The sequence below is a fragment of the Sinocyclocheilus rhinocerous genome, unplaced genomic scaffold (assembly GCF_001515625.1).
Source record: "Sinocyclocheilus rhinocerous isolate Xijiao unplaced genomic scaffold, SAMN03320098_v1.1 scaffold1044, whole genome shotgun sequence".
Classification (NCBI taxonomy): Eukaryota; Metazoa; Chordata; class Actinopteri; order Cypriniformes; family Cyprinidae; genus Sinocyclocheilus; species Sinocyclocheilus rhinocerous.
In genome coordinates this window covers 128838-153424 of record NW_015643736.1, presented here as the reverse complement: position 1 = coordinate 153424, position 24587 = coordinate 128838, and the positions used below count along the sequence as shown (strand labels likewise).

General features: G+C 38.4%; 3 protein-coding genes across 3 annotated transcripts in view; 2 read left to right on the top strand and 1 right to left on the bottom strand.

The window, feature by feature from the left end:
• ptprk (protein tyrosine phosphatase receptor type K) overlaps positions 1–8933 on the top strand; it is a 159848-nt gene extending 150915 nt beyond the window's left edge. Inside the window, exons 21-29 of the mRNA XM_016575224.1 lie at positions 264–361; positions 965–1081; positions 1511–1665; positions 4118–4253; positions 4765–4914; positions 5414–5587; positions 7461–7592; positions 8479–8604; positions 8734–8933. Coding sequence (XP_016430710.1) covers positions 264–361; positions 965–1081; positions 1511–1665; positions 4118–4253; positions 4765–4914; positions 5414–5587; positions 7461–7592; positions 8479–8604; positions 8734–8901 — 1256 coding nt within the window. The 3' untranslated portion in view covers positions 8902–8933. The remainder of the gene's footprint in view (positions 1–263; positions 362–964; positions 1082–1510; positions 1666–4117; positions 4254–4764; positions 4915–5413; positions 5588–7460; positions 7593–8478; positions 8605–8733) is intronic.
• A 2904-nt stretch (positions 8934–11837) lies between these two features.
• LOC107757674 (protein THEMIS-like) lies at positions 11838–22107 on the top strand. Its single transcript, XM_016575235.1, has 6 exons — positions 11838–11951; positions 12576–12713; positions 14751–15212; positions 17617–18686; positions 21438–21558; positions 21917–22107. The coding sequence occupies exons 1-6, from the start codon at positions 11861–11863 to the stop codon at positions 22087–22089; spliced, it is 2055 nt and encodes a 684-aa protein (XP_016430721.1). The 5' UTR covers positions 11838–11860; the 3' UTR covers positions 22090–22107.
• A 1637-nt stretch (positions 22108–23744) lies between these two features.
• leg1.1 (liver-enriched gene 1, tandem duplicate 1) overlaps positions 23745–24587 on the bottom strand; it is a 5835-nt gene continuing 4992 nt past the window's right edge. Inside the window, exon 7 of the mRNA XM_016575236.1 lies at positions 23745–24096. Within this exon, the coding sequence (XP_016430722.1) occupies positions 23945–24096 (152 nt within the window). The 3' untranslated portion in view covers positions 23745–23944. The remainder of the gene's footprint in view (positions 24097–24587) is intronic.

The following is a 24587-nucleotide window of genomic DNA, read 5'->3' as shown; positions in this document are numbered from 1 at the left end:
GTGAGAATTGGTCCCTATACTAAAGTGTTACCGAAATATCTCTTTAAAGTAACAACTGCAGGTTACCACTTTTTACAGTGAATGATCCACAGTGATTATTAGTTATATACCACGAATACATTCTACATTACTTATCACAAAATCTGTCAAATAATGCCCTTTTTTCTCCGACGTGTTCAAATGTTTATGACTGAAATATTGATGGATATTGAACAAAAACATAGATTTAGAGAAATAAAGCAGAGCGTTTGGCTTTCCCACAGGCCCTGTCCACGAGACGGTGTACGACTTCTGGAGGATGATCTGGCAAGAGCAGTCGGCTTGTATCGTGATGGTAACCAACCTAGTGGAGGTGGGCCGGGTATGTCACTATACTGCCTGCTGAGGGGCCGTTGTGTGTTCTTGTGCTCTGTGATGTGACCTGAAGACCCCTGCCTGTAAAAACCTTTTGAAGAGTGAGCGAGGGCTAGTTATTCATCTGCTCAAAGTGACAAATATGGGTGAACCTCACAAACCTTGTCGGGAGCAGGTCATATTTCACCCCAAAATCAAAAGAAAGAAATAATAATAAAAAGCTTTTTTGACACTTCTCAAAGGGTTGAAGCATGTCTATGTATGTGTTTTGTACATTTGTGCACGTTGTGGACGCTTTGTTTAATTCTATCATTATGCACTAGTGCGTGCATTTGAAATGATTTCACAGCAGTCTTTATATCGTAATACTCTTGGAGCAAATGTTAAGACTGAATACAGTATCACTCACATCTTAAAGCATTCAAGCAAGATTTCAGCTTGACGATTTAAGCCAGAATTAAATCAGACTGCTGTGAATCAAGATGCATCTGTGTTGCTTTTTCATCAGCCAGCATAGGTACTGTATTCATAAAAATGTGTTTAATGAACATGCAACATGTTGCATTAGAGTGCATGTGATTTACGTTTGATTGGTCTCATCCTCCTGTAGGTGAAATGTTATAAGTACTGGCCAGATGATGCTGAAGTTTATGGAGATTTTAAAGTGACATTTGTGGAGGTCGAGCCGCTCGCAGAATACGTTGTCAGGACTTTCACTCTGGAGAGGGTGAGATTATTTGATCATGTTTAAAGTGTATTTTCTAACATGGCAAGTGTTACTACAATTCTGTAGGAAATGTGTTTAATTTTCTCATGTACTCCATATACAGTGGCCACACAAAGTATTTGGAGTCTTGAACATTTGATGAAGAATCTGTATCTGCGTCTTTTCACTAACGTCACTTTTATTCATACATATATTATTATAACAGTCATTTTGGTAATTGCTAGTGGATGAATGAAGTCATTTTTTTAAATAATGTTTAGCTTGTAAAATGTGTTTGTGCATCTTTCTCTACACTTGCAGTGATATATTTATCATTAGTGTGACTTAAAGTGTGCAGATACTTTTTGGGGCCACTGTAATTGCTGAGAAAGTAAATAATTTTTTTCAGGTGCTCAGGTGTTTTGTGGATGTTTGTTCTTATTTTCACAGAGGGGTTTTAATGAGGTGCGAGAGGTAAAGCAGTTTCATTTCACTGGCTGGCCCGATCATGGAGTACCGTATCACGCTACAGGACTGTTGTCATTTATCAGACGAGTCAAGATGTCCAACCCTCCCACCGCTGGGCCTATCGTCGTCCACTGCAGGTACAGTGCATCAACACATGCTCGATGCCTTCACACATACAGCCTTTGTGCTGAAAATGTAGAGGTCATGTGAACATGAATGTAGTCTGCTGTATTAAGTGTTCAAAGATCATTTGCAGTTAATGCCAGCATTTGGTGGAGTGTGAATAGTAGCAAAATTAATCCAACATAAAAAGGTGTGAATGACAGACGATTTGACAGTTTTTACATGTAAAAGTGGCTGAAAAATATTGCTAATGAAACGTCATAATTGCTTTGTACTGGTTTGAAGACAAGAACGGGATTTCAGAACTCATGTTTTAGAGCAATAGTTCACTCAAAAATGAAAATTTGCTGGAAATGTACTCCTCCCCGCAAGATCATCCAAGATTAGGATGAGTTTGTTTCTTCATCAGATTTGGAGAAATGTAGCATTGCATCAGTGTCTCAGCAATGGATGCTCTGCAGTGAATGGGTGCCGTCAGAATGAGAGTCCAAACAGCTGATAAAAACATCACAATAGTCTTGTCAAGTGAAAAGCTATGTGTTTGGAAGAAACAAATCCATCAAGGTGTTTTGAACTGTAAACAGTGGCTTCCAAGTCCATAATATTGCTTTCTCCAGTGAAAAAGTCATTGTGTCTGAATCAGGAGAGAAATGTGGACAGATCAAGCAACAGAAGCAATGGTTTATATTTAAAACATTTTAATGATGCATCTGTTTCTTACAAACATGCAGCTTTTCTCCTCACGAGACATTGACTGATGGACTGGAGTGGTGTGGATTACTTGTGATGTTTTTATCAGATGTTTGGACTCTCATTCTGACGGCACCCATTCACTGCAGAGCATCCATCGCTGAGAAAGTGATGCAATGCTACATTTCTACAAACCTGATGAAGATACAAACTCATCTACATCTCGGATGGCCTTGCGGGGAGCACATTATCAGGAAATTTTCATTGTTGGGTGAACTATTATTTTAATGAACAGTACAGCATCAGAAGAAACCACAGATCCACAGCTTGATGTTTTATATGAGGTCCGTCTCTGTTGAGATCGATTCTCATGTTGTAGAGGAGAATGCATTGTCATTGGTTTATGACATCATTTCCTGTTCTTAAGGTCTTACCCAGCTCATCTGCATGTGTGAATGGTCTTGTGGTTGGTTGTGTTATTTTGTCATGCTCACACTTCTTTCTGCCAGCGTCCACATCTGACACTGTTGGCCAGTCACAGCAGCTCTTATGACTCTTTGTACTTCTGATTCTCAGCTCATTTAACACATCTGGCAGAAACTATTTTACCCCTTTACATTACCACGTTGCTTGTCGTTCATGCCCCAAGAACAGGATGTGGTCTCATCTGCATTGCTGCATGCAAAAAAAAAAAGAAAGAACAATCCCATGATGCAGCTTTCTTTTCCTTTCAGCAGTCTTTGATTGCTACTGTCTTTGTTTTAATGGCATTATGCTGCTGTTCAGTCAAGTAGCAAAACGCAGATTGCAGTGATAACCATAGCAACAGACAGATGTCAGCAAATGTTGTATGTCAACATGTAAAATGTATAAGTCTTGCATTGTGAATGCAGACGAAAAGATCTGCTACAACAATATTAACCAGAAAAAGAAAACAAATCAGTGATGGCTAACTAATAATAATAAAAACAGTCTTCGCTCTATTACATGTGATGTATTTCTTTGTTCTTCACTTCAATTTACTTTTCTTGTACTTATTTGGAAAATATTGGTTGCTGTATAATTTACTTATTATTAGCATTAATATTTAGCTAACACATGTATTTTTTTTTTTTTTATTATTTAATTTTTTTTTTTTTTAAACAGTTAAATACAATAGTTAAATATTTCCAATCGTTTTTTTTCGATGGTATCAGAATTGGTGCTGAGAATTGTGACATTTTACCGGTATTGTGACACCACGACTAGAAACTAAATAACCAAATAACCTTTTTCAATTATTCCATGAAATATGTGTAGTATAAATGTTTAATATTTTAAAATGCAGATATAATTTTAACAAAGACATTAAGCAAAGAAATAAACCTGAAGTAAACCTAATTTAACTACCTAGATTTGAACACAATGTATTTCATATTTATGAGGATGTATACATTATTGTATTTAAAAAAAAAAAAAAAGTGTCTTGGAAATTTCATAGAAAAGACAGAACCACTGCTTTAGACAGTTTGCATGAATTAACCAGCGTTATAGCCGTCCAATGGTGTCTCACACTGTTTCTTGAGCATCCTGACACAAGTGCTTGGTTCTTAATCAAAACAGTGTCTTTAAACCTTATCTTTGTACAAAATGAAGCTTTAAGAATAGCTCAGATTTTTAAAGGAGTAGTGTTTATAAAAGAGTGAGCCGCTGCTCACAGACACGTGCTCTTGTCTCTCAGCTGGCATTGTTTGATCAGTGAGATGATGCTTTTCTTCCCTGCTCTGTGCGTGTCAGTGCGGGAGCGGGCCGGACCGGATGTTACATCGTGATTGACATCATGCTGGACATGGCAGAGAGAGAAGGGGTGGTGGACATCTACAACTGCGTCAAAGCTCTGCGCTCCAGACGAATCAACATGGTTCAGACTGAGGTGCGTTTGCATGCTTCAATCATGATACTGATTATGCTCCTCTTTTATTTCCTCCCTACTAAATGTATTTTTAGGAAGCCACTGGTTATAAAATTCATGATGTTGATTCATATTTTGTTTTGGCTTTCAAGGTTGCACAATTTCATTTAATGAAGTATGCAAAAAACATGCTTTTGCCTTTACTGCCAGTACTGTACCTTAAAGTGCATATTCAGAGGCCTGCATTGACCTCTATAAAACATCTAGAAGAATGAGACCACTAAGAGCCACTGTTGCAATATTTCCAGCAACAACAACAACAGAAAAGCAGGTATAGTTTCTGCCTTGCTGCTATGATGCATTTCAAAGTGGATGAATTCAGAGTTCATAAAAAAAAAATAGGTAGTATTGAATTGCTTTAAACAAGTGTTTTGCAACAGTGGGACTCATGTCGAGCAAACTAATAAGGTTGTCAAAAATGAAAGCGCATGCACTGACGACACACAACCCCTGGTTTTCCCCTGGCTCTCAGGAGCAGTACATTTTCATCCACGATGCCATCCTGGAGGCGTGTTTGTGTGGCGAGACGGCGATTCCCGTGTGCGAGTTCAAAGCCGCGTACTACGACATGATCCGCATCGACTCTCAGAGCAATTCCTCTCACCTCAAAGACGAATTCCAGGTACCTGACAAACGCTGTTTTTTATTATTTATAATGTGCTTTTCTGCTGGCTTTCCTTCAGGACCCAGATTTTGCATGGACATCAAGTGAAGACCCAACACAAAAATACAAAATCAGTTCAACAAATAATTCCTTATAATCAAACATGATTTTATTAATATCACTATGAACTGCATAGGCCCAACAATATGCAGCATCATTCAGTGTTTGGTTTCTAAACACTTCTTGGTGGTTTTTCAACATGTATGTTCTTTGTAGCCTATAATTGACGGCATAAAACAGTGTGTTTAAAACCCTTATTTAACGTCTGCATTTTATTCTTTTTTTATCTTGTGTAGTTTTGTTCATAGTTTTTGAGGATGCACGTGTGCCATACAACCTGTCTATGCTGGCATCTGGTTCATTTGAGTAGATTGGATTGGACACATGGCCTTTGACATTAACAACAAAAGATCTTGCTTCCATTCTCAGTTGCTATTGTCCACTCTCTCCTGTGCAGACGCTGAACTCAGTGACTCCTCAGCCGCAGCCTGAAGATTGCAGCATTGCACTCCTTCCTCGAAATCACGACAAGAACCGTTTCATGGACAACCTCCCGCCCGACCGCTGCCTGCCCTTCCTCATCACCATCGACGGAGAGAGCAGCAACTACATCAATGCAGCGCTCATGGATGTAAGTATGGCTTCCTCGCTCTCACTCTTTTCCTCGTCTCCTTTATGTTAGACACACGCTCTGTTCCAAAACCTAGTGAGCTGCCGACGGAGGCAACATTTGAGGGCCAGTCCCAGAATAAATACACACACATTTCTGTTAGTATAACCCATCCTAAAAGTTGTAGTAAACATATTGATAATATGGATTTAAAAATAATGGATTTATGCTGTGGATTCTATTGAGTCAGTCCCTCATTTGTGTGCCGACATGCAGCATCTCAGATCAGTTATTTGTGAGTTTCCATGCTGCTTTAGAGCGCAGCTGTCAGTGTAGATAGTAGACAGCGAGATCTCTCATTGGATTTTGGAACGGAGCTACAGAAAGCTAGAGACAAATCCAGGTGGCAAGTCCTTTGAGTGGGACAGATGTTAGCGTGAGCCACTTTCAAACCTTTTCCAGTTGCTCTGTTATGAGCCACGTAACGTGGTGCTAGTGTCACGATTATTTGTCTTGACATAATAAAGCATTCAATTAGCTTCTTTTCAGTAGCGTAATTAATGAATTCTTCTTGATGGCTGTATGTGGTCCTAAATTTAACTTTCTTTCATTTGGGTTTTCAAAAATAATAAAGTTCAAACTATTTTTGGAAACGGCGAGGTAAGTGCAAGTGTGAATCTCTTGCTTGAAAGCGTTGATTTTTGTCATTTATTAAAGGACAAGTTCATCCAAACCCTGAACGTTCTGCCATCACTTCTCACCCTCGAGTCGTTTAAAATCTGGATGGTTTTCCTTCTTTCTGTGGAAAACAACTGGAGATGTTTACCACAGGTGTTTATTTCCATACAACAAAAGTGAAAGGTGACCACTTTCTGTCAAGCTCCAAAAAAAGGACAAGAAACCACCACAAAAGTAGTCCATACCACACACTTGTGCACTTTTAACTGAACACAAGCACAAATAAGACTTTCCACGCACAACGCTACCATCAGAGGTCTTGAGTCGTATGAACTAGTGTTAATAGTCTTTTGAGCATCACAGCTCTTGGTCACTGCATGATTTCATATTATGGAAATTAGCCGCCTAATGATTCCTCCCAATTTGTCTTCCACGGAAGAAAGAAAGCCAGGTTTGGAATGACGTGAGGGCGAGTGAATATTCAGTTTCTAATCTGAGAATGCATTTGTTTAGTATCTAGATTGATCTGTGAGTGACAGTGCATCCATCTCCTAGTGCTTCATTTGTCATGGCTGTCTGTGTAAGTCATGTAGAGTCTATCTAACGTAGAGCACTGTTTTTCAATGTGCACCATCTTCTGTATATCTGAAGCGCGTTCAGTCAGTGACGTCCCACAACAGATCTGTAGATCACAGCCGATGACCTCTGACCCTGGGAGATGGTGATCGCACAGCCGGAGTCAGCTAGTTTGACAGCTGAACTCAAAAAGTTGTGATTTTAGAGGGTAATTTTAAATCGCTTCCTCGTACGCTTCACAAACTCTTGGACTTTTTTTAACCAAGCCGTCAGAAGAATACCAGGTAATTTCTGATTCAGTTCTGCCTCTGTTAGACTGGATTTGTTTCGTGGCTTTAGTGGTATGTCAGCACTTTCCATTCAACCTCTCTATACTGGGTTTGCTACAGCATGCAAAAAAAAAAATGAATGCATCACTTACAGAGATGAACGTTTATCACACTGACACATCGACAAAGACACGCACACACTGGAGACGACACACGTTTATATCATTCTCTCATGTGGAGCGCTCACTGTGGTCCGTGCATGATCATACACATCGGCCATCCTGAAAAACGTCCCATCTTCGTCTTGGTTGTGCGTAAGTGTCACAAAGCAGAGTGTTTGCAGGAAGTACATTATGTTCTATGTCATGCAGAGCTACAGGCAGCCGGCCGCGTTCATCGTGACCCAGCATCCGTTACCCAACACCGTCAAGGACTTCTGGAGGCTGGTGTATGATTATGGATGCACCTCCATCGTCATGCTAAACGAGATCGATTTGGCTCAGGTGAGATTAAAGCTGAAGTATGATGTTAATACTCTTAATAAAATGTTTGTGCGAGGTATATTTAAGGAATGAGAAGACATGAAAGATCAATTGGTTAGCTAGGGAAGTCAGTGGAAAACAATCTGTTTATGTTGAGCCAAATTGAATGTTTCTTAGCGGGTTTAAAGTATAGTTCACCCAAAAATGAACATTTGTGCTCACGCTTAAGCCATCCAAAATGTAGCTGAGTTTGTTTCAGATTTGGAGAAATGTAGCATTGCAGCACTTGCTCAGCAATGCTCTGCAGTGAATGGGTGCCGTCAGAATGAGAGTCCAAACAGCTGATAAAAACATCACAATAATCCACACCACTCCAGTCCATCAGTTAATGTCTTGTGAACCCAAAAGCTCTGTGTTTGTAAGAAACAAAACTGTCAGTAAGACATTTTACCTTTAAACTGTTGCTTGATCTGTGCTTATTTCTCTCCAGATTCAGACGAGGTAGCTTTTTCACTGGAGGAAGCGATATTGTGGATTATGGACTTTAGTTAAAACATCTAAATGATGGATTTGTTTCTTACAAACATGCAGCATTTTGCTTCTCCAGATGTTAGTTGATGGATTGTGGATTACTTGTGGATTGTTGTGATGTTTTTATCAGCTGTTTGGACTCTCATTCTGACGGCACCCATTCACTGCAGAGCATCCATTGCTGAGACACTGATGCAATGCTGCATTTCTCCAAATCTGATGAAGAAACAAACTCATCTACATCTTGGCTGGCCTGAGGGGGAGCACATTATTAACACATTTTCCTTTTTGGGTGAACTATTCCCTTAATGCAACACCAGGGCTACTGTCAGTGGCTCCTGTGTGTGTTTGATCCGTGTGTAATCGGTGTGTACAGGGTTGTCCTCAGTACTGGCCGGAGGAGGGAATGCTAAGATACGGCCCTGTACAGGTGGACTGCATATCCTGCTCTATGGACTGTGACGTCATTAGTCGTCTTTTCAGGATATGCAACCTGACCAGGGTGAGTTTTTCCGTACGTCTCTGAAACCCTTGATTATTTTGGCAAAGCAACAAAGTGCAGAGCCGTACACATGTCTTGGGCAGAAGTGTGTAGTCACATTGATGTGTGTGTGTGTGTGTGTGTCCTAAGCCTCAGGAAGGTTACCTGATGGTCCGTCAGTTCCAGTACCTGGGATGGGCGGGTCATAGGGAAGTTCCCGCCTCCAAGCGCTCGTTCCTCAAGCTGATCCTCCAGGTGGACAAATGGCAGGAGGAATGTGAGGAAGGCGATGGACGCACTATTATACACTGTCTGTGAGTACAGACGCAGCTGTTCATGCATTAATCAGTAGCTACAGTGTTACCTGTTGGCAGACAGAAAGTCAGACCACAAAGCTCACAGCTTCCTCTAATATCTTGTCAGTATTTCCTGTCAGTGTATTGTCTGTGAATAAATGTCCGCTCTCACACTGCTCTCACTGATATCACATCTACCCTACACACCTACACAAACTATGACTGGTCCTTTTATATATCAAGTCAATTTTTTATATTATTTTGTTTGTGAAGAATAAATAAAAAGATTTAAGCTTTATGCTTAAATTATTTATGCTGCATGAATAGAATCGCCTTGACATATAAAATAATGTTGTAGTGATAATGGCTTAAATTCTGTTTAAAGGGATAGTTCACCAAAAATGAAAATTCTGTCATCATTTACTCACCCTCAAGTTGTTCCAAAACGGTATGAATTAATTTCTTCTGCTGACCACAAAAGAAGAGATTTTGAATAATGTGGGTAACCAAACAGTTGCTGTTTATTATTATTATTATTATTAATTTTAGTGTTTTTTTGCTGTTATTTTTCTTCCTTTAAAGATTCATTAACCCTTGTACAGCATACATTTAAAAACACATTACAGAAATCAAATGAAAATGTATTATCATTTAAATTTATATTAAATACAATTCACTAAACTTAAGAGTGCTTTTTGATCCACTCAAGGAGTGTTATATGTAGTGCATCTTTATATGTAATTTCATAATTCTATTGTTTTTGAAATATGATTCAAGTTTTACTGCTGAATGTACTGACAAGCATTTATGATCAACTAAAATATACTTTAATTATATTTTAGATAATTTTAAGTTTTAATTTCTATTGAAACGTGTATTTATAGGTATTTGTAATTACACATTTGTAATGATAAAATTGCAATTTAGTGCATTTACTGTAAGTTAAAATTCTAATCAAGTACTTTACATATGCTTTAGTTTGTTAGTCAACATCAAAATAAATGCATGACAAAAGATTATCAAGCCTTGATTTATAATGTACTTTAAAGTAAAGCTTTTAATTTGACATTATTATAAAGTGCACCTTTTTAAAAGTGTGTTACTAGTGTGTTAGAAACAGTCATGAGAGTGTGTCTCTTTAAGTGCATTTAATATAATGTTATCTGCAAGTACACTTTTTTATGTACTTTGTATGATTTGAAGTACTCCACAAGTGCACATTCACTAAAATTAAGCACACTTCTTTTTCACACAAAAAAGAAAGAAACCCCAGTGAGCAAACCTGTAGTAGTGAAGAAAAAAGTAAAGTGCTCAAAAGTCTGGCAGCACGAGACTCTAAAGATCTGTCTTTGCTCTTGAGCAGGTTTTCTCCAGCAGAACTGACGCTGCACTACAGTGTGTGTGTGTAATGTTAGTCTGGATACAGGACGTCTCTGTGTCTGTGTCTGTGTGTGTGTGTGTGTGTGTGTGTGTGTGTGTCTCCATTTGTGCATCTGTGTTGACTTTCATGAAATTCAAGTGCCAGCCACCCGGTCATGTTTTTTTAATATAAATGTTTTTTTTATTTTTTATTTTGTGCAGCCATTTGAAACCGTAAGCCCGAGCTGTTGCATGCTGAAGACGCTCTTTATTTCTTTGTGTCTGTCACTGTTCCTGTTATAATAACCATATATAGTAGTACTAGTATAAATGGAGATTGTTTTGAAAAGACAAACACATGTTTATCCATCGATCGAGAGCGTGTGACTTTGGCTCGAGAAGACTGCATTCCGCACTAATGGCTGGCTTATTATGTGTTCTTTTGATTTTTAGTAGCAGATGATGACCATAAGCCAAAGACTTGTGTAAATATGTCTATAGGGATGAAGCACATTGTTTGTATTTATTGTTTACTTGCATTTTTGAAAGCTCAAAACAATCATTATCATTCCCCGTTCGGCTGAAATTTTCACTGCAAACACTCTGTAGATTTTTATGTATGAGACAGATGTAAGTAGTGTTATTTTTTGTTGTATTTGAAAATTGTATTTTCTCTTTTTTTGTTTTTTTTTTATCTTTTACATGCTATCGTGGTTTGTTTTGCATAACTGATTGTGAATTATTCCTTTGCTGAGGAGAAAAGAGAAGAGCTCTATTTTTTCTGACATTTTCACATTTGTATTGTGCTGGAAATGGAAAAAAAAACAGTGTATGCATTAAAAATATACACAGTATTAGACTCTAGTGTATTTAGGATCAAAGCCAATTTAAGAAGAAAGATGCAGCCTGTATCGATGCTGATCAGACGTTTTATAAAAAACAAAACAGCAACAAAAAATCCATCATGTGAAATAATAACTTATGTATTTTTTGTCTGTAGTTGTTGGCTTTATGGCTGTATTACAATGTCAAATAGTAAAAATACTTTGAATAAAAAAAAAAAGATGTGTTAAAGAATTAGTTTCATCCAATTTGGAATGAATTTGGATACTTTTAAAATGTGGTTTGTTCAAAATGTAGTGGTGGTTTCCCAGCTTTGAAAATGCCACAATATTGCTATAAAAATGAGTAAATGATGCGATGAAACAGTGGTGTCGGATGGATCATTGTTTCAGTGATTTGGATCCCTGTTGTTTTCGCATTGTTTTGGCCCTGGTGTCATGAAGTCAGGCAGAGGATGTGGGATTTGTGTATGTCATAGTATTTTTTGCAGATACCCGGTGCAGCTTTGCTTAACAATGCGTTAACAATGTGGTCTTCGAGCTGCACTCGGCTTCCTGTCCTCCTCCGCTGCGCAGGATGCCTCACAGTCTCGTTCTCAGTCTGCACTGCTGAGCTCAAGGGGCGTCTGGAGGGCCAATGGGCATCCTGGGAGTTCCTCTGCCATCTAGCCCTCCATTAACCCTCCTACGGGGCATTTTATGGATTCACGAGGTACAGAGCCACGTCTCTCAGCCCGTCCAGAGCTTTAAAAACGTCTCCTCGTAAAAGCACAGCAGAAGATGGCTACGACGCTGCATGAATTCACGCAGGTTCTGGATCCTAAAATGTTCCCCAGAGTGCTTCAGATCCAGTCAGGAATATATTGTCAAGGTAAGAGTAAAACTGGAGAGTTACCTGCTCATAATTCATCTGCTCCTCACAGTCAAATAATAGCTGGAATTATGCATTTCCAACATTGTAAAACCTAGAACCGCTTGTGTACACTTATTGGTTGAAATGGTGAAAAATTGATACTATTTATTCATAATAGGTTTGCTGCTTTAAAAAAAAAAATTAATAAAAGGCAAAATAGGCAACATAATCCTATTACACAATTTGTGTTTAAGCTTTGAAGACAGGCACGTTTTTACATATGAACCAATAGCAGCTTTCACAAATACGTCATATAACTTTTAAACGTTTAAGAGGTAACTAACTAGCAAGAAAAGTACTGAAATTATCAGTTGAAGAAACAAATTTGCATTTATTTTCAAACCACATGATGCCGAGCGGAAACCCACTTCTTTCTGATCTTTTTCTAGTTCCTTTTAGTCTGTAATATGTCTTTTGTAATGCCATTTAACTGCTCACAATAACACTCCAGTGCTTGTGATGAAATAGTTTTACTGCAATCGAAACTAAATGGTTTGGAATGCGTTATAATTGGAATGCTATGTAAGGTTTATAATGTATTTCAATGTGTTTTAAACACTTTAACAATTGGTTCTTTTTCAGGCTGCGTGTATGAGATGTTTGGAAGAGAGTGCTCTCTTTCAACGGGAGATTTGCTGAAAGTCATTGATATCACCATCACCAGATTCACTGCTCAGACCTCCAGCAACACTGAGATTGAGATTCCTGTGGAATTTCCAGGTATTATTTGTGATTAGCAAGTGATCTGGTTATTGTTGGTTAAAATATGTCTGTTTAAAACAACCGAAAATAGCTAAGCTTGATCAGTCCGTTTGAGAAGCACCTTCCACTGATTCCATTTGCTACAGAAATCTACAATTTATCTGTCATCGGTTGAAAATTTGTACATGCATTTGTTTTGTTAATGAATTGATTTTAACTCGTTTAATATCAATGGTTAAATTGAAATGTTTAAAATTAAATGTTTAAAAAGTATTTTATTCATAAAGCAAGCAGTTCACATACATAAAACAATTGCAAATACATAAAACATAGTCTAACGACAACAAAAACATATTTTGAAGTATGCGTGTGTATGTTAATTTCACAGTCGTGTCAGATGTCGGCTTTCCATTTTGTTCAGTCTTTGTGGGTCCAAAAGATGTAAATGGAGGAAGTCATGTTGCAAATCTCATCGTCTGCTCATCCACGATAATTCTACGTGTCTACGTGTCACATGGTGAATGTTTTGAATAAATGTTACATATGAAACTAAATAAAATAATCTGGTCATGCCAGTTCTGTCACATAAAATGCATTAAATTAGAAAATAAGGTGAAATTTTAATTTTCCTACCTTAATTTTTTTTTGCATATATTTATTCTTTATATGTGACCCTGGAGCACAAAAGCAGTCTTAAGTCGCTGGGGTATATTTGTAGCAATAGCCTAAAAAACATTGTATGGGTCAAAATTATCGATTTTTCTTTTATACCAAAAATCATTAAGATATTAAGTAAAGATCATGTTCCATGAAGATATTTTGTAAATTTCCTACCATAAATATATCAAAACTTAATTTTTGATTAGTAGTATGCATTGCTAAGAACTTCATTTGGACAACTTTAAAGATGATTTTCTTAATATTTTGATTTTTTTTTGCACCCTCAGATTCCAGATTTTCAAATAGTTGTATCTCGACCAAATATTGTCCTATCCTAACATGTACATGTACATACATCCTACATGTATTTATGTATAAATCTCAATTTTAAAAAAATTGACCCTTATGACTGGTTTTGTGGTCCAGGGTCACATATTTGTACACAGTGCCTTACAACTTCTATTTGAACTTCAGAAGAGTGGTGCTTATGTACGATAGTGATTTTATTCATGTACACCATTTCATAAAGGTTAAAGTGACAGTGTTACAACTCACGTCATGTTAAAATAATCCCATTTCTTAAGTTGGGACTCGACAGAACAACGACATTTCACAAAAGTGATTTTGTGTCTCTGATGATATCGTGGAGTGTCGCTCACTCAGCGACTGCGGGCTTCAGGAGAGGAGTAAAAGTGAGGGGAAGTGTGATGGTGCAGAGGCAGAGGCACACAAATACACAAAAAAACATTCTGTACACAAATATAGACAACACTTTATTTTAAGGACAAATTCTCACTATTAACTAGCATGCATATTATTATTATTAGTACATATTAAGGTCTTATTCTGCATGACCATATTTTAGATCCTACACATACCTAAACTTAACAACTACCTTACTAACTATTAATATTGCAAAAGTCGTAATTAACAGTTAGTCAGTAGTGAGAATTGGTCCATAAACTAAAGTGTGAACAGCGACTAATATGCAAAGATGCAAGGTTCATTAGAGCAAACTCACTGCTGCGTTACCAGTTATGTGCAGAGGTTTGATCCTACTGTCTTTATGATCTGTGATGGTCAGCAGCTCTTCATAACTCTATAGTGATTTCCATGACAATCTTAGCCGAGTGGTGGAACGCCTTAAGGATGAAAAGCTCTGTCTTCTCTTGGATAAGTCAGATATAGTGGACAGTGGACAAAGATTGGTATTTTCCACTGGTCATATCTTACAGGACTTTGTTTGATGCACCATACAAAATAATTGGTGTATGATGCGCCTGTTAATGACTCACTACAAACGTTAATGTGTTTGTATTTTTATTATAATCCACATTCTGTATGTTGTCACCACTTTTGGTTCTTGGAGTGACTTAACCTTGTGCTCTGTGTCAGGTTTGTTCAAACTGTTGGCCGACAGTCAGCCGTACCGAAGCATACAAGAGATAGCTGACTCACTCAAGATCAGCTCCCACAGACTGTCCCAGCCCGTTTTCCTCAGCGGTTCGGAGATTCAGCTGGCGCAGGGCGTCATCAGGGAAGGAGACAGCTTCAGAATCACTGCCGTCACCCATGAGCTCAACAGTGGACGTGTGCAATGTGAGCTGCTACACAGAGAGCCCAAGTTCTGCTTTAGCCTGAGCTTCTCCCAGCAAGGCCACTTCACAGAGTGCCAGGATGACCAGTTTTATACCCTGAAAGAGATCGCAGAGTGGAAAATCTCCAAAGGCAGAAAGAGGACTGTAACCGAGGTCAAAACTCTTCCCAAGAAGGACTTCTTATTCTCGAATTTGCTGGAGAATGTATTTGGAGAGCTGAAGCTGACCCCTGTGTATGAACTAAAGGCTGTTACAAGGCGTGAGTATGGCACTAGTTTCATTTCTACACAAATATTGTTAATAACATGATTATAGCACAACATGCAGCATATTTTTTGGCTTGTTTTCCTGTTAAAATGTCTAAACTCCCTAAAAAGACCCAAAGATGTATTAAGTCGTGTTTACAGAGAAATTCAACAAAGTTAAATGAGCTTTATGCTTTAATCATGAAGGAATTCATCAAAAAATGAATTTGTTTTCCCTTTGAATTGTTTTTTTTTTTCCTGACACCTCTGCCATATTTCTTTTTATTGTAATCTTAGTTAGGTTTCTCTGAAAGCAAGAGATAATATAATTCTTTTTACTTTTCAAGTAAATTTATCTTATTTACAGGACATTTAGAGATTTTGGTGACACTTCACAATAAGGTTCCGTTTCTTACCATTACTTAACTAAATTAGCTAACATAAACTAACACTGATAGCTACTACTAAAGCATGTATTAATCTAAGTTTATGTTAATTTCAACATTTACTATTACATTATTAAAATGAAAAGTTGTATATGTTCATATTATAGACCTGATATAACAAGAACTAACAATGAACAGTTGTATTTTTATTAACTAACGTTATAAAGATTTATAAATACTGTAACTAATTATAGTAAATAAAAGCAATTGCAAATAGTACTGTTCATTGTTAGTTAATGTCAGATAATGCATTAACTAATGTTAAATAAAGGGACCTTATTGTGTAAAATAAATAAATAAAAAATAAAAACATGATAAAAAAAAACAGGGTTAGTTTTAGGGTTTGTAAATGTTTTTGCTGTGTGATTCGGTCATTACAGATGAATAAAAAAAAGATTAGCTTGAAAAAAATCCATTTGGCTTTATTCAAGAAACACAAGTAGAGAGAGTCTAGGGGTATGATTCTCGCTTCGGGTGCGAGAGGTCTCTGGTTCAAATCCCGGACGAGCCCCCACTTGTTACGATCCCCCTTTTTGGTCTAGGGGAGGGAAAGGAGGGTAAGAAAAGTCGCGAGGAGAGAGTGTGAGAACTCCCATCTCCAGGTCCCAGGACAAGCACAAGTTACAACACCACCAGCTTTCAAAGTAAAAAAATATAACAGGCTTTATTTTAGGTAATCAGTGGGATACAAACTTAAGACTCCAGGAGGGGAAATGGCCAAAATAACAAACAAAAGATACACTTACTGAGGGTTTGTGTACATAACTTACCTAGCTTCAAAAGAAAAAGAAACCAAAGACAAATCCTTTCCTTACTCCCTCTCTTTTTAAAAACCAGGAGAAAACATGAATTATCAAATTAAATGGCATCCTCCTCCCTACAAATGATCCCACAACAAAGATATAACGAAGTTCAACAATAGATAAACTTAAAGGAAAATCTGGCCACGCAGGCCAGGACTACACAGATACACACAACCAAGGTGATCACTTTAACACTTCAACTAGTTAAGGGTAACTATAAACATAGAGTTACCATACTTAAACAAGTTAGCACACAGCATAACTTTCACTTAACCACTACAAGTTACAACAACATGCACAACAAAAGAATCAAGTGCTGGGACCGGAAGATGACAGTCTCTCAGATGAAAGCCTCTCTCCCATTTGGAACTCTCTGGGTTCCTATATACCAGGAGTGTCCAATCCTGCTTCTGGAGGGCCAGTGTCCTACAGAGTTCAGCTCCAACACCAATTAAACACACTTGAACTAGTTAATCAAGGTCTGACGAGGCATACTAGAAACTTTCAGGCAGGTGGGTTGAGGCAAGTTGGAGCTAAACTCTGCAGGACACCGGCCCTCCAGGGAGATGGTCCTCACTGCAGAACACCAGATCCAAGGGGCGAGGTTGGATCCAGATCCAACTCCTCCCACCTTACAAACCATCCCGTCTCCACCCCTAAACCATCCCGTCTCCACCCCTAAACCAACCCGTCCATATCCCTAAACCCACCTGTCTCCACCCCCTGACCCCTAAACCCACCCATCTCCACCCCTAAACCTACCACCTCCACCCCCTAGATGTGGATCCAACCCCACCCCCTGGATCTTTGTTCTGCAGTGAGGGGCTTCTGCCTCCAGGACCGAGTTTGGACACCCCTGCTATATACTGTTCCACTCACACCTTAACGAGCTGGAACCCAAATCAGGTGGCACTCCCAAACCTGTGAAGTGGATAGTGGGAGGGGCAACAAGGAGACACAAAGAGAAAACACAGGGACACCAGCAGCAAATTAAATATATGTCCCTATGGACGTAACATTTGTAAAAATGTATATAAATCCATTTGCACATAAACCATCACATTCAATTCAATGGGACAATTTGTGCATGAAAGCGTTCAGGTAATTGGCTTACACATAAACCTGTTCTGCTCACGTCTGTCCTCTGTGTTTACTCTTTCTTCCCACAGTCAGTGAGAAAATTCTGCTTGTCCCGTCAAATTTGGACGTGGAGGTGGTGGATGTCACCGAACAGTTTGACTGTGACTCCTTTGTGCAGCCTCTCTCTCTAATGGACGTTTTCAAGAGGCCTCCAGAGTTTTTTCCTGTGGTGGCCAAGTTGTCATGTGAAAGACCTTTCAAGCTTTCACCGGAGCTGGAAACGCTTTTCCATTCCAAACAGGTGATTATTCATCATGCTTTTTCTGCAAAGCGAATACTGGCCTCGGAAATGGGCCGTGAATCAACAAGACACTTTCTTATTCCGGAGTCCTACAACGGTCGCTTCAAGCGCCGGCCGCGGCAGTTCCCCACCGCCTATGATCTGGAGCGAGCGCGCAGCGAGACCGAACAGATACGTGTGGTCGCCACCAGGGAGTTTGAGTCTGTGTACAACGGGCTCGCTTCTGTTAATGCTGGAGATGAGTTCATCGTGACGAAAGGCAAAAGCTGTGCGCTTTCACACAATGGGACCAAGAGGGCAGCTGATGCTTTTCAATGTCTGAAAGTTACAGAGAAAAGCCAAAAGACGGAGGTGAAGGAGCCTGTGCGCCTCCCTGTGTGTTTGGAGGGGGGATTCATGGAGCTTGTTAAAGACAAGCGTCAATACACCATTGCGGAAATATGCCGATGGTTCCCGCTGCCCTTCAACGTCAATGTGTCTGTGCGTGACCTCTCTTTGAAGGTGGACGTTTTGGCTGGAGCGCCCGGTCTGCACATTGAGGAGGAGATCTCTGACCCTTGCCTCGTCATTTCAAACACTGACCTCTCAGAGATCAGGGAGGTGCCAGTCAATCGCGCAGACTTGATCCTCAACATAAAACAGCACTGGGATGGCGAGAATCCAATATGTAGTGGAAATTCAGCCATCGAGGAGATCTCAGAGGACTGTTACTACACACTCAGGAGGTACGCCGTTACTACCATCACACCCCCTCCACGGCCTCCCAAAAAACCCAAAGATCCTCCACCACGACCTCCCAAAATGCTGTCATCCAGATCTGAGAGCGTAAACAGTGAGAACTCCAGCTGCTCTCCACAGGTAAACTGTATTTCATTGCATTTTGTGTTCGAGACTTCACGCTCAAAACACTTCATCCCTTTGCACGTTTGGTGAGCTATGACACCCAAATTTGCTGTGCCAAGCAATAGCAAGCCTCTAGGTTCGGCGAATGTTCATAATTTAGCAACAAAGCAAAACTGAAGATCCACAATGATCCGTAAAAAAAGACTGTTTATAAAGCAGTTATTTAGAGTTCATTGGCTTGTTAGCTGGTAGAATAGCTTAGGATGTTTATTTCGCCGTCATTATTCCTGTATGATTCATTGTATTTTGTGACCACACCATTGGACGGCACACCCACAAACCATTCACAGACCATCTGATGCATACTGCATAGGAAATGACCAGAGCTGGCTGAAATCACCAGTTCCAGTCTGACGGCTTTGTGCAACATCCTGGAGTCAGGGTACTTATGTTTCATCAGTCTGCGTTTGAAAGTAGCTCATGGATTTGCCAAAGTTTGTGGCTTCACATGTGTGAGAGAATATTTTGTTTAAAGCCCATAGAAGCAAGTAGCCAAACGAGATCTTTGGGTGGCATGTGTTTCTTAGCCAGAATAAGCTGTAAAGTGGACCTGACTTCACAGAAATAATCAAAAGTGAGGCTACGTGAGACTCAGACTGCTTGCTGTAAATCATTTAAGGGGCTATTTAAGAGCTTGTGTGCAGTAGAGATAGGAGAGTGTCGTGCTAAGTTTCATTCACAGAACACTTGTAAGTACAAAATACTAAAGCATTAAGATAAAAAAAGAAAATACATGTCAAATTTACCTATGGTATGGTCAATGAGCTAAACTGCAAAAATGACTTTAAGTCATGAGTATAAACATCCTTAAAGGTGCTGTATGTAGGATTGACACCGAGTGGTTGAACTAGGTATTGCAGTCCAAATTCAAAATATTGGAGAGGGGTTTTTTCACCCGGTCCCTCCTCCTCAGACTTGATGCAGGTTGCCAGATTGACGACACCAACACTTTCGTTTGCCAGCTTCCATGACTGAAATACGCTGTGTTTCCCGCCAACTGGGAACCCGGGGTGCCAAAATACAATTGGGTAAACTGGCAGTCGGCGGGTTTTACAATCCAAAACAGAGACCGACATTCCGGCCCGGAACGCACATTTTCAAAGGAGAATAACTGACTGTAGCATTGTTTTTCAGATAAACAAATATGTTAACTTGGCATGTTTCTTAAATATCTGCAAACATATTATGGTATTTTTATGCTTTAGTAGTCAAAAACTTACATACAGCACCTTTAAAACAAGATAAATTTACTTTACTAAGTGGCAGATGGCAGATATTTTCTAACTTGAAAAAAAAAATCTGCTAATGCATTCAGACAATACATGGATATTGGATGATAGATAACAATTAAAAAATAATCAAATGCTTTGTAATTATTACTGTCAATAAATAAGAAAAAAACAAAACCGAAGATGCATAATAAATACTTATACTACTTGTGTGTTTTAGATTTCGACAGATTAGAGATATTGTAAATTACAAACAGATGGTCTATGAAACATAAGGTGTCACACATGATTCACGCATGATGAGATGCCATTATTTTGCAATCTTATATCACACAGAGATGCAGAGGATGTTATAGTTACCAACATTCAATATTTAACACATATTTAACACATGCCGTTATCGTAAGGGAACAAGAAGCCAGAGATCTGCATTTAAGAATCAAATAATTTTTCCCGATGCACACAGTGAAAATATCCAGAGAAGCGGAAGACATTCACACTGATTACACTTTGTAAATGAGAAATGCATTGTGTAGATAGGAATTCTCTTAAATGATTAACATTGCATTATATTCTAAATAATTGTTGAAAATAATTTTAATGTGTTAAATCTGAAAGTGTAACAAACAAAATGTGAAAAATCCGATAATTAATGTCAGAATATTTTCAGAGACCTCCTTACATATGGAACAAGCTGAATATGCATGCAGATCTGCATTTTAAATGCACATTTAATTAATCGTATGTACGGAACAATAAATAAACACCCCTCACTGAACAGTTGCAGAAAATAATCCCACACACTGATATATCAGAGAAGCTCATTTAACAGTGAGGTGGACTGTAATATGGTAGAAGGCTTATAAAACTGCTAGGCGCCTCCTAGTGGATTCTTTTACTAAGACAATACAATAAGAACTGAACTGTTCAATCAAGATGTTATTTTACAGGCAGATCTCACAGACATAGTAGGAGGAGGATAGAAAGAAATAGCAGGGATGTATTGTTAATAACTGTATAAAAACTGATTGTTGCATTTTAAGCCTGGACTATAATGACATGTGTACCACATGAATGTATTTACGTATTTTATATGGCGCTATGATACTTATGTTCCAAAGCAATATATACTGCTAAATAGCATTACATAATTTTTTTATGTAATGTGTAGACGTCATAGTTATTAATTGAATATGATGTGGTGTAATTAATTGAAATGAGACCTGTTTTTCCTCAACAGGTTTTGTTGCTGTTGTTTGTTTGTTTTAGTGCTATGTTCACCAATAGTTTTTTTTTTTTCACCAAAACTCTGATTTAGTCAAAATCTGCTATCTGACGATCTGTTTGTCCATGATTTGTACTAGGAGTGTTGAAAAGACTGATTACATTTAAAAAAAAAAACTGTAATGGAACTTTTATATTCACTTATTATATATACATTGCGTAATTTCATAATGTTCTCTCATCCCTGTAACAGAGTCATTGTGTCGAACCTTTTAAGCAAGATGACTTCATGCAATGCAGTGACTCGAAAAATGGAAAGGACAAAAAGATTCCCAGTAGTCCAGTCCTTTTCCCAAAGCCTACCCTGCAGAAAGGTAGGAACATTCTGCTACATCCCTCTTCAGTGTTTATCAGTGTAAGTGTGTTATTTCAGCGTCAACTGAAAATGCAAAAAAAATGACTGTTTTCAAACAGGTGTCCGTGGGCCTCATTGATAAAATGTTGCATAGAAACACGCGCTTTAATCAAATTTGATCAAATCTGTGCACACGCACGTTTTATAAATGAGGCCCCTGAACACTTGCTCCATCTGCCATTGGCCCCAGACTCACTCTGTTGAAAAAAAAAAAAAGGAAAAAGTACACACTTCACCTTTAACCGGCTGTGTTTTAAAGCTTGTGTGTCCTTGTTGTCCTCACCCAAATTTTGAGTGGGCGTTTGATTCCCCCTCAGATCTTGCCAAGGGCCGAAGTCTGGACAACATATCCATCACAAAACTTGAAGATGACGACAATGATGTGCATGATTATGAATACATAGATGAAGATCAGCTTGACAGTATAAGGAGGACATTCAATGAGCAAGACATTAACATGGGCAAAGGAAAACCGAGTAACACAATATAAGTATACTATGAAGACACAACATGGTTCAACACACACGGAGTTCACTATGGCTGTGTTCCAAACCCACTTGCTTTAATTTCACATGACGTGACTGACATGGCCAAAGTCTATTTAATAATAACAATACTATAAATCTGATGGAATGCAAATAATTTATTAGGTTAAGGTCTTCCATGTTTTCAAATCCCAGAGCAAAAATGTACTTATTAGCCCTGTAGGAGAGCAGACATGAGGCTTTTTGGAAATGCTTCTCTTAATGGGATTAATGCCAAGCTTGGAGTGAACAGGTTAAAGTACATTAGTTCAGCATCGTCTTTGTTTGGTCAGTTGATGGTCTGACCCTGGTTTACTGCATGTTATATATTCGTTCAAATCATTTTCCTCCCAGAATTTGTGTGCAAGATCCATTGGATATTATGGTGCTTGTATTAACTGGTATACTGTTTGTTATGAAACGGTAATAAATACAGTCTGATGAAGCACACAGAACATAATCTTCCCATTTTAGGTGTCATATTTATACATATATTTACTCCCTACCATATATGACAAATATTTCCAGGCAACACATTATTCAATATAAAGAAAGTCACACTCATTTCAGCAGGCAGAACCTGTAGATCTGTGTGCCACTTCTTTAAAAGCAGAATTTTTAAAGAAAAGCAGTTTTGTTTTTAAGTATATGGTTGTGTATCATCAGAGAAGCGATTGCTACTTAAAAAATCTCAGCAGGGTTGTAGGCTGAATGATTAAAACAGCGTCGATCATTCCAAATATACAAATCAGAACACTGCAAAGTCTTCACAGAAGTGGGCTTACTAGCAAATTCAAAAATTCAGATATTGTATATTAAATTCCACACAATATTATTATTTTTTGGAAAACCACAAAGAATGCAGATCTGAGATATTAATAAATCACACAGAAATCGATTTCTCTAAGCCACATTTTTTTTAAAGGGGGTTCTACAACCTGCTCTTAAATGCACATCACTCTACAGATGCCAAAACTCAGTTTAGCCTCTGTTTACCGATGCGTCCAAGGCTGTGTTGTTTTAACCTGCTGTCACATTGGTGTGCACGACAAATAGTGTTAATGTATTACAATGACTTTTATGAAATGCCACCACCCTGTCAACATGGCTTATGATGGGAATTTAAATTGAATTCAAAATGTTTACATTTATTGGCATTGGACAAAAATGCAATGACAACACCGCTGTTAGAAATGGTCTTTCTATTGCCAAGTCTCTGAATCTCTCCCTTGTATCTCTCCAGGCTGCAGCTATGCTTGGAGAGAATGGCTTGTGGATCATGCACTCTGTCACTGGGGTGGTGCCTTTTCAAGAGGTACTTTTAAACCTTTATTTAACGGTGCATATTAGTACCTAAAGTGTACGCATTGTACCTAACTGGTACATATTAGTACCTTTTAAAAGGGTACCGCCACAGTGACAGCTGTTTTTGATGCAAGAGGAATCAATAGTTTTTGTTTAGTTTAAGGTTATATTTATCTGACCTAAAAAAGGTCAGTTTGGTTATATATCATAGAATTGAAAGTGGGTGTTTTTTTTGTTTTTACATTATTTTGTGGAGAAAGAAACCACATTTTCTGGTTTACTTTGAATAAAGGAGATGGAAAGGAGCCATGTTTGATTTTTTTTCTGTTTTTATTTTGTTAAAGATACAAATGCTGTATGTTTACACTGACTGTCATGGTTATATATCTGGGATGCTGCGTTGTTATGGACACAGCCAACATCTGCAGATTAATAAGCTGTTTGATGTACACCGCTCTAAACAGGTTTATTCCACCCAGTTTTTATATTTATTAGAGATTGTTAACAGATGATGTGTCAGCAGCTGGTGGTCATCTCGGTCAGGATTGCCATCAGACTGGTACCAGGGAACTTGGGGTCAAGAATGAGGTCGTGAAGAAGGCCTTGACCTTTCTCCCGAGCCTGAGGTGAACACATCGCTCTCCGCCAGAGAGTCACGAGGGAAACACCTGTTTACAAATGAATAAAAATTCTAAATAATTATCTTAAATCACCTGCATGGCCTGAGACTGGATGTTTTCATTTCTATTGGTTGATATTGCAAATAGTAGCATGGTACAAAAAAAACATTTAGCATGGTACAAAAGTCTAAGACCACACTGACAATCTGGAATTCAAAATGTAAACCTTTTAATGAATATCTTTGTAGAGATGGTCAGATTTTCTTATTCCCGTAAAGCTCTTTGGAACATCTCAGATCATGCTGGAGAACATGATCATCAGGTTTTGTTCATGTTGCTCCTGTACTGCTGTCATTAATGGGATAGTTAACCATAAAATAAAAAATCCATTATCATTTACTCACACATTCCATGTCAATATTTTGAATAGAATTTCATTGTATGAACAAAAACACAGAATGAAAAGCTCTGGGTGAACTATCCCATTAAAGCAGAAGGGTGACATTAAAATCCTAAGACCTTCTCAAATTTAAAAAAAA